The sequence below is a fragment of the Rhamphochromis longiceps genome, linkage group LG11, assembly GCF_057381845.1.
Source record: "Rhamphochromis longiceps isolate RC_006_pf linkage group LG11, R_longiceps_female_GT1.1, whole genome shotgun sequence".
NCBI lineage: Eukaryota > Metazoa > Chordata > Actinopteri > Cichliformes > Cichlidae > Rhamphochromis > Rhamphochromis longiceps.
This window is the reverse complement of record NC_140567.1, coordinates 34,775,333-34,790,817: the sequence shown is the minus strand read 5'-3', so window position 1 is coordinate 34,790,817 and position 15,485 is coordinate 34,775,333. Positions and strand designations below refer to the sequence as shown.

Below are 15,485 nucleotides of genomic sequence, written 5' to 3'. Positions count from 1 at the left end.
CTCTCATGCTTTAAGATAAAGGTTATCTTTTGCCATTGGCACCTATCTGTAGATTGCTCCGTCTATGAGGTGTGGTAGTGTGGGTGATTAAATGTGTGAAGGACTCTCTGGTTGCGCAGGCCGAGCCGTACCATGGGAAAGAAAGGTCATTTAATATATATGGAAATGTTACGGCTGGCTGTGATTATGTGGCGCAGCTTGGATAGTTTTTAGGAACTGAGAGTGAAAGGTAAAAATGACGAGGCAGGCCTGTTGTACAGTGTACTCTTTATACGCCACAAAGAAACTGAAACCTCAAGACGGTTTGCAGAGGAAAAGGAAACTGTCCATTTTTATTTTCTCCCAGCTTTCAGTTCACTTGAGGATTTTCGTTGAGGCAAAATACTGAAGGCCGGTGTGAGGGGTCATTAAGTTGAACATCCTCACAGGCAACGCTGTCATGAATTCGTTGCAGGTTTCATACATGCAGAAGTCGTAAGCTCTTCTACAGATCACCCAGCTGAGGCGAATGTGAGAACACTGAGTTTTCTTACAAGGTCCATGGAAACCTCATTGAGTGTTGAAGCAGACTATTTCCTGCTGTGCTACATCTGAAAACAGACAACTGTGGAAAATATCCTGACCTGAGAAAATGACCAGAGGTTTGTGTGTGTGTGTGTGTGAAAACGGCTTTGGTATTGTGCTCATTGTTGAGGTCAGTGTGAGATTTGATTACTCGCTCCTTCTCACAGACACTGCCAGCATAAAAACATGACTGAATCGTGTCAACTACACAGCCTTCTGCTGCTAATATTAGCCATGCTCAACAAATCATCCTGTATGCCTTTTACAGGAGATTTATGTGAAGGTTAAATAAATTTCTTATTTCAACAAACAAATATCTAAAAATGGAGCAAAGAGAAGCAAAAATGATGGCGTGAAGAGGGTTGTTTATTAAGGGGTTAGGGCCAGGGTAGGCTGTGTTTTTGATCATGAGGTCCATGTCAGAGGACATGGGCCTTGGCCAGATGGTGAATTCACAGAAAAGATGCCTCAGAATAACTGTGGGGTAGTGGTATCCGTCATATGTCACCAAAAGAGGTGAAAGGCCCTGAGTAATTAGGACAAAGACAGAAACCTTTTTGGTATATGAATCTCACTGAATAAGGGCTCTGTTTTACTCATTTTGTCTGGAGCTGAACTAAGCAGTAAGTGAGTTTAGGTTTCCTGTAAAGGAAAGAGGTGTGTTTGTTTTGTAACCAAAGCAAAACAAGAGAGCTGTGTCCCAAAAGTGGAAGCGGCCTATATAACACCTCATTTTCAATTCACGTCACTGGAAGACAGAAATTTGATGTAAAATAAAATGTTTTTAATAACACAACACTCATGTATGTATATTTAACCACATCCATTAGATTTTGGTGCTGTTTTTTCTGTTCTGTTTTAATCAACTACTAAATTAGTCACCAGGAAAGTCCCTCATTCATCCCTAAAATAAATGTCCGGAGAAAGAATGAACCAAAAAGCAGAAGCGGGATGAATCTGTGTTGAAACGTCATATTGGGGCTCTGCTGTGTAGGAAGCAGCACAGCTGTCAAAGTGGGTTCCTCCGTGATCATAATCTCTGAGGACAAGGCAGTGGCAAGTTTCTCACAGACACCCGCACACTAATGCATCCCAGACCCCTCAAACAAATGACCCAAATACTACATCGAGGCGTTTGGCTGACAGTGCACTGCAGATGTAGCGTGTTATTGACCACAGATTATTGTTATTTCAGCCTGTAACAAAGCCTTTAAATAGCACTGTTAAGGTGGTGAACGTCATGTAAGTGTGCAGAGCTGCTTCTGTCTGCCTGAAGAGAGGATTGTTTTCCCACAGAGGCAGAGAAAGACAGAAGGGACGGAGAATATTTATGACTGTCACTCCCCATTTCAGGGTTGGTTGTAAGATTATTGCGGGTTAGCTTTTTTTCAGTTTCACAATTTCACTTGATTATTTATTTATTTTTATTTTTTTTGCCAAGGCACCAGCCAAGCATGATCACACAGAATCCAAAATCTTAAGTAAATATGTAAAATATTATGTTTTTTCAAAAAAGATTTTAATTACATTTACTTTAAAACAAAAGCCTCACAGCAAGAAGCTCCTGGGTTTGAACCACCATCTGTCCGGGGCCTTTCGTTGTGGAGTTCACATGCTCTCCCTGTGCATGTGTGGGCTCTCTCTGGGCGCTCTGGCTTCCTCCCACAGTCCAAAGACATGCAGTTAGTGGAGTTATGTTAACTGGTAATTCTAAATTGCCCGCATGTGTGATTGTGAATGCCAATGGTTGTCTGTCTCTTTGTTAGTCCTGCGACATGCTGCAAACCTGTCCACGGTATACCCCACCTCTCACCCAGTGGCAGCTGGGATAGGCTCCAGCCCCCACCCCTCTCCATTAGGATAAGAGGAACATGCATGGATGAATGCAAGGAGGGGAAAAAAAACACCCGACTACAACGATTGCACTGAAATTTGTTTGTGATCAAATTATTATGGAGTCCCAGGTTTTTAGACTGGTAACACATAATTCAATCAAACAGATCTTATTTTTTTTAATATATATTTTTTGAAACAAAAGAATTCTTTGAGCTATCAAAATGTTTTTTCTTTTCTTTTCTTTAATTCTTTTATACATAGAAAGCAAGGATGCATGGAGACCATAAAACACATCTACAAGCATGTGTGCGTATTGAAAAGACTGAGCCCAGGCAGCTTCTGTTTTTCCCAGCAGCAGTGAAGATGACACTGCGGTAAATTATGGTGAAGCTGGAGCCTCTCTGATATGCACACAGCGAGAAGCAAAGCGGAAGCTTCGTGATTGGATGGAGTGAAAGAAAATGGAGTTGCTTTGGAGGCGACAGTGACAGCTCTTGCTGCTGTAATCGCTATCACAATAGAATTTGAAGAAAAAGTGATCGTTTTGAACAAACCCGCATGCACTGTGGGTTAGTTTTCACAGTGACAAAGCTATAGAAGAAGTCTGAATAAAGGCTGCCTGGTTGTACATAAACTGCTAGCTTACTTTATTTAAATTTTTTCCTGTAAATTTTGCTCAAAGCTGGCAGCAGCGAGACCCTCTTTGTTGCGGGGTTTGACTAAAGGCTAGATTAATTGCAGAGCTTATTATTATGCAAACACATTTTTTGACTATTAATTTAAAATGGACTATTAAAATTACTACATAGTCATATTGTGGTGTTGCTGCCACAGTCTGATGTAGTGGGCAGAGGGCGAGCCTTCCTCAGTGTGTCGCACCCTCTCTGTGGTCATTAGGAGTTAGGTATAGGGCTGCCACAAACGATTATTTTGATAGTCGACTAGTCACCGATTATTTATGCGATTAGTCGACTAATCAGATCATCATCCACTGGACGTAAAACTACAGCTTATTGCACCAGCAGCATCTGCTCTTATATAACTATCATTAGCTTACAGCTTTAAGCTTTTAAGGTGCTAACTAAAAATAAAGACAAGATGATAGTTTATTCAATTTTAATGAAATTTGCAGATTGTTTCGGTGAAGTTTAATAAACTCCTTGCTATCTAAAATATAACAGGACACCGGAGTATATTCTCCAGCATCTCACACTTCTGATAATCAGCTGTCTGCTTGACGTTTATTCAGCTGTGTAAAAACTATAACTTTAATCTCAGCCAAACCGATTTACTCAGGAACAAATTAAAAAAAAAAAAAAAAAAAAAGCCAAACAACAACATTTTTAATTTATCTAAGTGACTCATATATATTTAACCTGAGTCGCGAAAGACGGCGGTGGGTTTGAAAACAATTTGCCGGGAGTCCGGTGTTCTCACGGCGCTAGTGACCTAGCCCCCGGCTAGCTATCGAGCTAGTGGGTAACAGACGTCTCCGAAAACGTCGGAGCGCTTTTGAAAATATGTGGTGTCCTGCTAAACTGAGCAGATATTTGAGGTTTACACAGCTACATTCTCGCCTGAAAATATGTTAAACGTTTATTTTGTGACCCAGAAAGAAAAATAAGAGTAATATTAAAACTAACTAGCTACCGCCATTGTTGGAAACTAAGCTGGGCCGCGCTATGAATTCTGGGACACAGCTGCTTCTTCTTCTTCGGGGTTTAACGGCAGCTGGCATCCTTGTACGTGCTGTGCTGCCATCTTCTGTTTCAGTCCGTTATTACACTCTTAAATCCTGCTATTATTCCTGCGTCTTTTGCGATCTTACAAAGCTTCAAACGACACGTCGACTATTAAATCAGTCGTCGACGATTTTGATAGTCGACGTAATCGTGACTAGTCGACAAATCGTGGCAGCCCTAGTTAGGTATTGTTTATACTTCCTAATAATTCTCTGATGAACAAATCCAGGTGACTTAGTGGTATTTTGATCCTTAGTGGTGTTGCTGCTGTTGTTATGGATAGGGTTGCCAACCGTCCCTTAAAAAACGGAATCGTCCCGTATTTAGAAACAAAAGCACACGTCCCGTGTTGAGCTAATAAGGGACGCACTTTGTCCCGTAATACAGTGAGAATCAAAAGTAGTCTATAAATGTTAATGGAATTAACGCTTTGTTTGAAAGCATAACTCCCAGCCCCTCTCCTGCTTTGTGACCAATGAGCTGACAGCACACTTATGACAATTCAGATTACCGCTCATCTCATTGGTCGAGGAAAGGTCGCTTGCGGAGAAAATACCGGAAGACAACAGATGACCACAACAAGAAGCATGGCCAACAGGGGAACAAACGCCGACACTGCGGTCTCGGACGACAGTACACCTAAAGCTGGGCAGACACTGTGTGATTTTTTTTTCAGTCGCGTTATTCAGCTCCTGCTCAAACTGCACGATTGACTCGCAGGGGTTAGAAGTTGGTAGGTCACGATGCAGGTCTCACACTATACCACCCGATGCTCTGATGCGACCCGAGTGCTCACACTGTGCCTCCATAACATGAAGGTTATAACAGAAAATCTGTCGCTCTGTCTTTCACTCACACAGACACACAAACCACCACCATCAACTTTGCTAAATTGCTAATGAAAAACATTGATCAGGCAGCTGTGAATGAGCAGCAGTGTAAATCCAACTATTTTCACGGTTGTTGTGGTCGTGATAATTTTGTGATGCCACATCGAAAAGGCTCGGATGAGCTTTCCGAAGTTCTACAAGTTGTGCCTCCATCGCTTGTGTCCAGATCACACGCTGCACAGCCGTGCTGCTCCGTCTTTTTCACCGACGTTTACGTGTTTGCGCGTGAGCAGTGTGAGCGGCTCACGAGCGATTGATGATCGGGAGCTGCTCGAGGTGTTAATCGCTTCTCGTTACCCCACGTATACTACACGATGCACGATGAAGGCCAAAATTGGGCCGATCACCAAATCGGTCGCACGACTCAAAAATCGTCTCAAAATGGGCCAGAAATCGCACAGTGTAAGCCCAGCATTAGAGCAGCAATGTTTGTTCGCTCAGAGAAAGAAAAAAAGGCTGCAAAAGCACAGGGAGGAATGGGAAAAGGGAAACACCTGGCTGGAAAAGGTCACCATAACACCTATAAAGCGCACTGCACTGTGTGCCGGCGCACTTTTTCCATAGGCATGCTTCTAATGGTGGGCACATGAAGAACATGAGGGGCGTGAAAGCTCAGGGAACCCTTAACCAATTTCTTGTCCACCAGGCCACGGCAGAAGCAGATATGGTATGTAAACACTGGTTTGTTTTTTAAACCCTCTGGTTAAGGTTAATATGGGCATGTGCAGTGAATATCAGCGCTATGTGGCCAGAAGTGTGATAATATAATTTATTTTGTGTAATAAACAACTGCAAGGATAGATGATTACAACAAATAGATGACTAATACATAAAAGTAATACATAGATGAATAATGATGATGAGTTATGATGCGTAATCATGGGAACAAGTGGGTTTACAAACAGGAGCAGCTGATTAGCTTTAGAAAAGCTGAAATAATACCTCAGCTGAAGCCAATTGTACTAAATGCACTAAATGTGCACAGTTACAAGAATATTTTTCGTTCTATTGCTTTCTATTAATTTATATAATTTTAAGTTAAGCAGGACAGAGTTCTTTTAAAGAAAGATTTACTTTTATTCTCAAAAGTTAAGCATGACAGGCTTCTGTTTAAGAAAGAGACCTGTTTTACTGTGTTAATGTTGTCATTTTGAGCTAAAAATAAATTGCTAAATGATCATTTGTTTCCCATATGGTCATATCACAAAGAATATGCATCTGCTTAAATCAAATTCAAGTCAAATGGTTAAAAAATAATTTCACACACACAAAAAAGAGCTACCACACTGGGAAGGGTGAAGACAACTGGGTTGCCCGGCCCTGGCCACGAGGTGTCCCTTATTTATTTTTCAGGGAGTTGGCAACCCTAGTTATGGAGCACTTTTTAAAATATATATAATGTCTCTAAGTCATCGTTGGGGTTTTAACTGACAGTTGCTACATCCGAAGCCAGTGTTGAACTCTAATAAAATAAAAATGGTAAATGGCCTGCATTTGTATAGTGCTTTACTTAGTCCCTAAGGACCCCAAAGTGCTTTACGCTACATTCAGTCAAAATAGAAATATCTTGGTCACTTGAGGTTTTAAAGGTGTATTTGCTGTGTTGTAACTCAAATATTGCCTTGGTTATCTGCTAACTACTCTATAATGTGTGGAACACAGAAAGTCAGGCATTTTAACTGATCACCACAACAGCCTGGTGAAGGAAATCTCTTACAAACACTTAAAATCGTGCATCTGCAGATGAACTGAACCAACTCGAACTTTATGACGGCTGCAGCGCTCAAATCTCCCAAAACTAATAGCCTCTGAGAGAGAGACTGTCAGATCCTGAATGAGCTGGCCTTCAACCAGCTGCAACAAAGCACCATGGGAGCGCCGGAGCCGGTGGGGGGAGGAGGTCTCCAAGCAACAGCCAGTGGTGGCATGCACATTCAGCTATTGACTTAGCCTTTATCCACAGCCCTTGTGCGGTTGTCAGCTCCCCTACAGCAATCTCGCTGCTGAGCGCGCACCTCTGCCGTGCCCTATCATCACTATCTTTCCTTCATGTCTGAGTTATTATCGCCACTACAATCTCATCACCCTCAAAAGAAGTGAGCATCTCCTTCTATTGGGGATGCCAGAGAATGAAATAGTCACCTCTTTTATTCACCGCGGTGACACAGAAGCTTTTGAATAGATGTGATAAAAGTGTTACCTTGATATGTGAGTGTGTCTGTGTGTATGTAGCACAGAAATGTAAGCTAAAGAGTCACAGAAGGAAGATATCCTCAAGCAAGAAAAATAAGCTGTCTTTGTGGTTCTTTCCCAGCAGGAAATGCAGAGTAATGTTGAGCCAGTGAGTGGCTCAGCTCACTCGTCCACATTTGAAAAGAACTAAATCATTTATTTATCAGTCAGATTTACACTAAAAGGCCTGCGTTTGAAAGCCATACCCACTCACAGATAAAGGTGGGTGTATGCTTGGAATAAGCTAGATGTTATAAAGCATCATTTGACAACATCTGAAGGTTGTTTTGAACAGTTGTTCAGACTAAAGGATGAGGTAAAAACCTACTGTTAACAGCGAATGAGGCACAAAATGAGTTCACATAAAGGCAGGCGCTGACATAACGACTGCGGTGCCAGTTATGACAACATGTCCGGACCAATTTGGACCGAGTCTTTTCCAGGGTGGCTCAGCTTGTGTTCACATTCAGCGGACAAACTAAGTGGTGTGTGATGTATAAAGATTGCAGTTGTTTTTGTTGCTCCAACATCAGCAGCCACGCAAAGAATTTTTCATTTTTTAACTAAATTTTATCATTCTTTTTTGTTTTTAAGTTAATCAAATCATTTGATTACAGATCAAATACATTTTCAAATCCACTTGTGAATAACCCTTTCAAATAGTTTTCCGTGTTTTCAAAAAAGATCCAACCTCCAGTCCATCGTAGTATGTTAGCCTTCCACGTAGTCTCAGGCTACGTGGAGTATTTCAGACATCCTTCTCCCAGCAGAACTTCTGAGTTCCCCCCTCTAGATGAGCGTGCATCCTAACTTGATGGCCAGACCAGCAGTAGCAGTTCAGCTGTTCTCCCTATCTCTACCCTACACTGGAAACTCATTTCAGCTGCTTGTTTTCGCAAACTTGCTCTTTTAGATCTCATGACCACGGGAGGGTTGGAATAGGGATGGTAAAGCCTTTTGGCTCAGCTCTCTCTTCACAACAACAGTCTGGTGCAACGCCTACATTACTGCAGGACTTCCCAGGATACTTGAACTCCCTCGCTTGGGGCAGCCTTTCTTCCCCCAACCCAGAGAACCATAGCCTTCTGCTCCTCAGGCCTGAAACCCGTCCAATTCAGCTACTCGCCGGTGGATTTCACTCATGACTCAATTGAATTAGATTCTCACAGTCTGGACACTCTGCTCAGTCAGCTGTGATTCTCCCTGTTCTGTACAGGCTGCACTGCTGTTTTTTTCACTTATCTGCTCTGGCTCAACATGCTATCCCCGACCACAACTCCTCCCTCTTTATATTTATCTGTTAAAAAAATCAAGCTAGCATTTGGTCATCATATAACATGCATATCAAAATGACAGCATTTAAGTAGCAGGAACTGGAAATGCTCAGGAGGAAATGATGGTACCAAACCAGCCAATCACAGCTGTTCTTTCCTACATTGATTTTGAGAGGTGCTCATCAGGTTTCAGTGTAGGATTTTAACTTTTTCCTTCAAAATGCCAGTGGATTCAATTGACCCGCTTGTTCTAGTGTTGCCCATGTTTGACATTTCTTACTCTTATGATTGACATGTTACACTAAACAGATCTGCTGTCCTGAAAGCTCTAGTCCACTAGTTCTCTGCTCTGATTTAACTTCTCTTTAGAAGGGATAGTTGGATGAGAGGAGCAGTTCATAATGTGTGTTTTTCCTCACTGTATATTGTTATGACAGGCCCAAACTGCTGGCTATCAGATGTCAACATCTGTCTCTGTGTGCCTGTAAATCCTTCTTCTTTGTGCTCACTGCCTACAGTGGCTTTAGCTGTTGTGCTCAGACCGAACGTTTGTTTGGAGGCGAAACGAAGCCTGAAATTTTGGGGTTATTTGGTGTCTTTTCAGCATATTTAGACAGCACTGTTTGTGCCTGCCAAAACAAACTAAACCAGTGTTGTAACACTCCACGGTTTAAATGGACCCTCTTACCACCCGTGTGCTGTTTAACACCACCTGTGTCCTTTATGCGACAATCACTCATCCAGCAGTCACCGTGCACTGTTTTAGATATCACACTTTAAAGTTTACAGATACAAATGACTAAAACCACGATTCTTTTCAAAGTCAGATTGTTTTATTATTATATCAAGTGTATTCTGCTGTAATTCCCCAGAGAATAAGTAGTCATAATGAGCTAATTAAAGAAGGCTTAAGAGACGGGCAGTGTAAAAGTAGATTAGTGGAAATTTGTGTGTGTTGACACTGGAAGGAAGAAGGAAATGTCTCAAGTCTGATTTCTATTTACGGAGAGTGATCTATTGTCAGGGGCATGCTTGGAGCCAGATGCTGCTTTTAACAGTTTAACGTTGGAGGCTGTTGCAGAGTCTCTTCCAGGAAATATCTCTCAAGCTCTTGGTTTAAATAAAAGTGCTCTCACAGCCCTGTGTGCCTGCGCTTCATATGCACACATTTGTTAGCACATCTGCCAGACGCTAAGGTTTGGCATTAAACACCATCCCTGGTAATTACATGAAATAGGAGGGATTGTTCATTGTCCCGGGCTTTGTGATCTGGACATTGTCCTGGTCTCTAAATGGCTCTGTGCCAGATCAGGGTCTTATTGTAGACAATGGTGGTTGGGGGGAAGGAAGCCCTTAATATGGAAATGGTATTAATTACGGCGCCTATACAACAGATGTGACCTTCAATCTCTGCGCGACATAAATACTCCTCTAATGAAGACAAAAACAGCATGAATATTTAATCATTTTGCACCAGTTGGGCTTTTTAAATATCTCATGTAAAAGTCTTTAAGGTCATATTTGTCTTTTTTTTTTTTTTTTTTTTGTCATTTTTCAACAAAAAATAGAACAAATAAATCCCACAATCATGGCCGTCAGTGGTAAAATGAAATGCGTATGGTGTCGGGACTAAAAGTGAAGGGCACACATTCAACAACGGAAAAGAAAACGTGACAGAAAAAGTGCTGGAATGTGTAAAAAATCTGGACACAAAGTACACCAGATTGTAGTGGAATTAAATGCTTTATATATTAGAATATACACCTAAATATAAGATTTACAGATGCAGAATCAAACACAAATATTTTTGTTCTGTGTACCTCAGTGAGGCAGTTTTCACTTGCTCAAAGTTTAAATCGAATGAATGGTAGAAAACGAACTCTGCTAATATTCATTTATTTATGAGAATATGTTTTATGACCCATGAGCTTTACTCGAGTGGGTGGCCCCACTATCAAGAAAATCTCCACACTCTCATTTTCAAAATTCAGTCTGCTAACCAGTCAGCCCCGGCCCTTCTCTCTCTTCATGTTTCCCTACGGGTGGGCTCATTTCCAGCTCCACCGTCTTGGGCTACTTGTGGTGACGGCACTACTTGTTCTGTTATGGAGATTTGCTGTGAGCTGGTGGTCCGCTCTAACCAGAGCTTACAGCAGGTGGAGAGCTGGCTGAAGTGACCACAAGGCTACAGAGCAGAACGAGGACTACCATCACAAACTGCTGTTCAAGATGTGGAGTACAAGTCTGTCCACAGGAAGAGAAACAAAATGAAGAGAGGCGATAACCTGCTCTTTTTTTTTTTTTTTTTATTGTCAGAGTGTATATATTATGATTTATTAATGTATTTAAGTGTGGGTGCACCTCCTTTCATGCTCACACACACGCGCTCCCTGCCCAAGCTTCATGTTTTATTGATGATTATAGCGGTGGTTTAGTTTTCCTTTTAGGAGAACTAAACAATCATATTCTGGGCCAGTGTGCGTAACACTCATATCCAGAGATCTGCTCCATTAGTTCTTCCTAAAAAACAAAAAAAAAACAAAATAAAACTAAACAATAAAACTAAACCTGCAGAAAAAAATCATTGCATTTCATTTCAGTCGGATACGATATCCAGTGTTTTTCCCAGCTTTCCCCAGATGTGTGTAGTTGTGTAGTCTGAGAGAATATCAATTCTTCCATTTCACACGTTTCCTGAAGTATTTTTATCCATTCAGGGAGAGCTGCAGAGTCTTTATGCAACTGTTTCTTAGTTATTGCTTTATCTGTCTTATTTTTAGAGCCCAGTTGGCACATTTTCCAAAAAAGTGTCACCAAAATGAATCTGTGAGCTGATTATTGAGCTTATCTCTGTTACCACATCAACCAGTGAGAAGAAACCACAGGACAAAACCAAAGAGCACTCTCTCTAACACTGGCCATTACTGTTTTGTTTTTTTGTTTGTTTTGTTTTGTTTTTTGGAGCATTAAAGCCTTTTTGCAGATGAATTATTTCCATGTACACGTGCGTTGCTGGTCTTCTTCTGTTAGCTTTTTGTGTGTCTTTCATTTATTGAGGTCTCATGCTCATGCAGTATCATTAGTGTGTGTCAGTTTTTCAGAAATGCTTCACTTCCTCGACCCCCCAGTGGCAAGAAATCCAATCTTCTGATCAAAATTTTGAAATATGGTGTAAATCCTTCAAAAATAGCCTTGAACTAAAAAACCCTCAACCCTCCATGGCTTCAGCATTCCCCAAATCTCCATCATTAACTTGTCAGAAGCAGGCATTTCACCGCCTCAGCTGCCGCCCCAAATCTCTATCAGCCCGCTGGCAGTATGAACACCAGGATGTCGATTTCAATGCTCCGTGCTGATTAACATATTAACCAATCTTTTGTTTCAATTTTCCAGCGCCGGCCCCAAAGGAGACAACATCTACGAGTGGAGGTCGACCATCCTGGGGCCACCGGGCTCAGTGTACGAGGGAGGGGTCTTCTTCCTGGACATCGCCTTCACACCAGACTACCCTTTCAAACCCCCCAAGGTCAGCAGTCAGAAGACGCAATTGTTTAGTCGTTTGGATTTTTTAGCAGCGGGCCAAATATTAACTACACACTGCACAGACTCTGGACGGACTGTGGGGGTGTGGAGGATATATCTGGCTCATTTCTTAATCTGGAAACCAATGATTAGCCTGCAGCAGTGCACAAAGCATGACCACATATTTCCTTTCATAATAAAAGCGCATTCGTGTGATATTTTCACAGCAGTAAGGTAAAGACCAACATCTGAACCTGCAATTCCCAAATGTAGACACCCACGTCCCATTTTCAAATCTGAAAAGTAAGTTTCCTTTGTTTTGTTTTCGCTGGTTGATTCTCCAGTAAGAGCTTAACTTCTGCTCTATTTGACTTCCTTTGGTGTTCAACATCAAACATGTTGTTTGAGGAATAAGTGCTGCAGTTGAGTTGAATATTTGACCCGTCCTGTTTTCACTGTATAAAGGACTCCCATTCTTGTAATATGTGGCGTTGTCTGCAGAATACTTTTAGTGATGTCAAGTTGACGGCATTTACTGAACATGCAGACTGTTGGGGACGATCTCCTTTAGTCTGTAGTGCTCCCGATTATACTTTCACTTGGCCTTCATTCCCCCCCACCCCCACACACACTCTCCATGTTAGTTACGTGCACCCCTCCCCGTGCTCCCTCACCCTCTTCTCTCCCTCTTCCTCGCTCTTTGTGCCATGTAACCACCAACTCTGTGTTTGACAGCAGACTCAAACAAACCCAGCTTTCTGTAGTCAGAGGGAGCTCGAGTGTTTCCGCCCCCTTCAATACCGCCAACCCCTCCAACACACTGTGATCTACAGCCAGCCCCACCCCCCCCCCCCCCCCCCCCACCCCACACACACACACACACACACGTCTTCGTCCTTTAGCCACCGTACACTCCTCACTGCAGAAACACTTTCACATCTGAGGCTTTACAAGAAAATAAAAAAAGTCAACCTAACAAGTTCACCAGGTGGATGTGTTTGTGTTTCTGAGCCAGGAAAGAGGAGCGCTGTGTCCGCAGAGGCGGTGGGGGTGAGAGGGGTTGGTTATTTATAACGTCCTGCCTTGTGTGTGATTTTCAGCGCTGGCCCCAAAGGAGGGGATAGGTTGGGGGGGGGGGGGGTGCCAGCGCTCATTAGATGTTTCCTCTGGAGGGTCAGGGTCAGGAGGGCCAGATGTTCATGATTGGAGAAGCAGAGGTGTCAAGTGTCCGGACCATACAGATGTCAAGCTCGAATCTGAGCGAGACGGCAGACATAAACAGCTCTGTGTTTGGAGGCTGTTAGCTGAGAGGGCGTGTTATGCAGTCTGTGGTTGCAGGAGCCTGTTTGCTGAGACAGGTAAGCTGATCAACTCTCAATGTGCTCGGTTGTTTTTACACCATGCTGCCCTCTGTTGGCCAGCCAGTTTCAGCAAAAATATAAAAATGTGAAAAATTCCAGAGGATAAAACCAAAAATAATCATGTTCACAATAATAAAAAACAGCTGTTTTAGATTAACTGTGTATTTATGGCTCAGTATTGATCCAGAAACTGTGACAAATGGTGCAGAATGGCCCTCAGTGAGGCGATCAGGCAGACCCATTATACTAGGCCTGATGCTGATACATCGGTGTTAATGTGAGTAACGGAGAAAAGCTTTTAAGCTGCCCTCCTCTGTCTCACCTGTTATTATCACTGAAAGTATCAGACTACATGGTAACATATTCTTTTTTTAAGATCTTTTATTTTATCCCACTTACAGCTAACATGCTGGTTTTACAGGCTTAATCATTTGTTGCCCTTTTTACTCGTCTTCTGCTGGGTGGTGGCTTTCAGTGTTGGTTGAGTGTTAGTGTTTATGGAATTAAAACTGACTTCCACTTATCTGGATCCAGGTGCCGGGGGGTGGGAGGTTAACAGTGTAGGCAGAGATGTCTTGATGCATGCTCAATCATCCAGGTAAGTAAATCTCCAAAAGTTGATTCTACTCATCTGGACGTAGCGTTTTGTGGGAGAAACGTTTCGTCACTCAGCCAAGTGACTTCTTCAGTCTCAGCTGACTGCAGGTTTCCCCAACCTTATAAACAGTACATTTGCATAATGACTGAAACCAGCCCAGTGAAGGAACAATGGGCTGGGAGGTCAGTGCCTTAATCTTAATTGTGTAGGCAGAGATGCCTTCCCAATGCCACTGCTTTTAGTTTCTCTGGAGAAGAGACAGAGGTGTTCCCAGGGAAGCCAAGGTCCTGGTTCTGCCCCAGGGTCTCCTCCCAGTTGGTGTTGCACAAAGCATCTCACCAAGCTGGCATCCAGGAAGCATCCTGATCAGAAGCTGGAACCATTTTAATTGGATCCTTTTGGAGGAGTAGCGGCTCTACTCAGAGTCCCTCTTGCATGACCGAGCTCCTCGTCCTGTCTCTAAGGGGAGCTCTTTCATAGGTAGCTCATATCCACCCCTTGTACCCGGAGTCTTATTCTTTTCTCCCCAGAGCTCACAGTGATATTTGAGGGTGGTTACATAGAGCAGCCAGTAAATCAACAGCTCTTCCTTGACAATCAGCTCTGGATTCACCTGGTATGATGTCCACAAGGCAAAGGGAAAAAGGGATCTCATGTTTTGTTTAATGCAGAGATCACCAAATAAAAACATAAACAACACTGATGGGAAAATCTCAAATATTTCTCTTATTTTCTTTTTTAAAGCCCTTCTTCTCTAAAGTGCATTTGTCTTTGTGTCTGCAGGTAACTTTCCGTACCAGGATCTATCACTGCAACATCAACAGTCAGGGGGTGATCTGCCTGGACATCCTGAAGGACAACTGGAGCCCCGCCCTCACCATCTCCAAGGTGTTGCTGTCCATCTGCTCCCTGCTCACAGACTGTAACCCAGGTATCTGTTTAATGCTGTTTGTTATGGCCAGAGACTTTTTAATGTAGGTAACTGTTCTGTCTTCATTTCCTTCTTTCTGTCCTTTGAATGCAGTGTTTGTTTTTACTTAACTCTGATGTGAAATGTGGTCTTATGTTTCCAGAATGCTAACTATTCCTGTGTATTAAGGAAACCACAGCCAATTCAAGCCCTCATTGTTTCCCCAAGGCCGTCAGATGCTGACAGATATTTGGCACAATTAGAAGCTTAAAGTTGTAAATACCAAAACCACATTTCGCACCAGGAAAGAACAACTGACCCACAGTCTTATAAGAAAAAACACAATGTCATGTTAAAAAGCAAACCAAAAAAAACACTGGGCTGTTATTAGCTTTGTGGCTTCAGAGCAAGATGTTATGTTTGCACAGTGTCTGCAACCATTAAGCAGCTACACTTGAAGAGGTGAGACAGGAAGTAGCAGAAACTCAGGACTTTATGTAGAAAAATGTAAGGTTATCAAATGTTAACGTTATTTACACTAATTTTAAGCTTAATG

The 15,485-nt window shown here is 42.4% G+C and overlaps 1 protein-coding gene across 1 annotated transcript in view; it reads left to right on the top strand.

Moving 5' to 3' along the window:
* Positions 1-15,485, top strand: part of LOC146659840 (ubiquitin-conjugating enzyme E2 E2) — a 38,539-nt gene that overhangs the window by 20,961 nt on the left and 2,093 nt on the right. The window contains exons 4-5 of the mRNA XM_085423792.1: positions 11,932-12,064; positions 14,803-14,950. Of these exons, the coding sequence (XP_085279918.1) occupies positions 11,932-12,064; positions 14,803-14,950 (281 nt within the window). The remainder of the gene's footprint in view (positions 1-11,931; positions 12,065-14,802; positions 14,951-15,485) is intronic.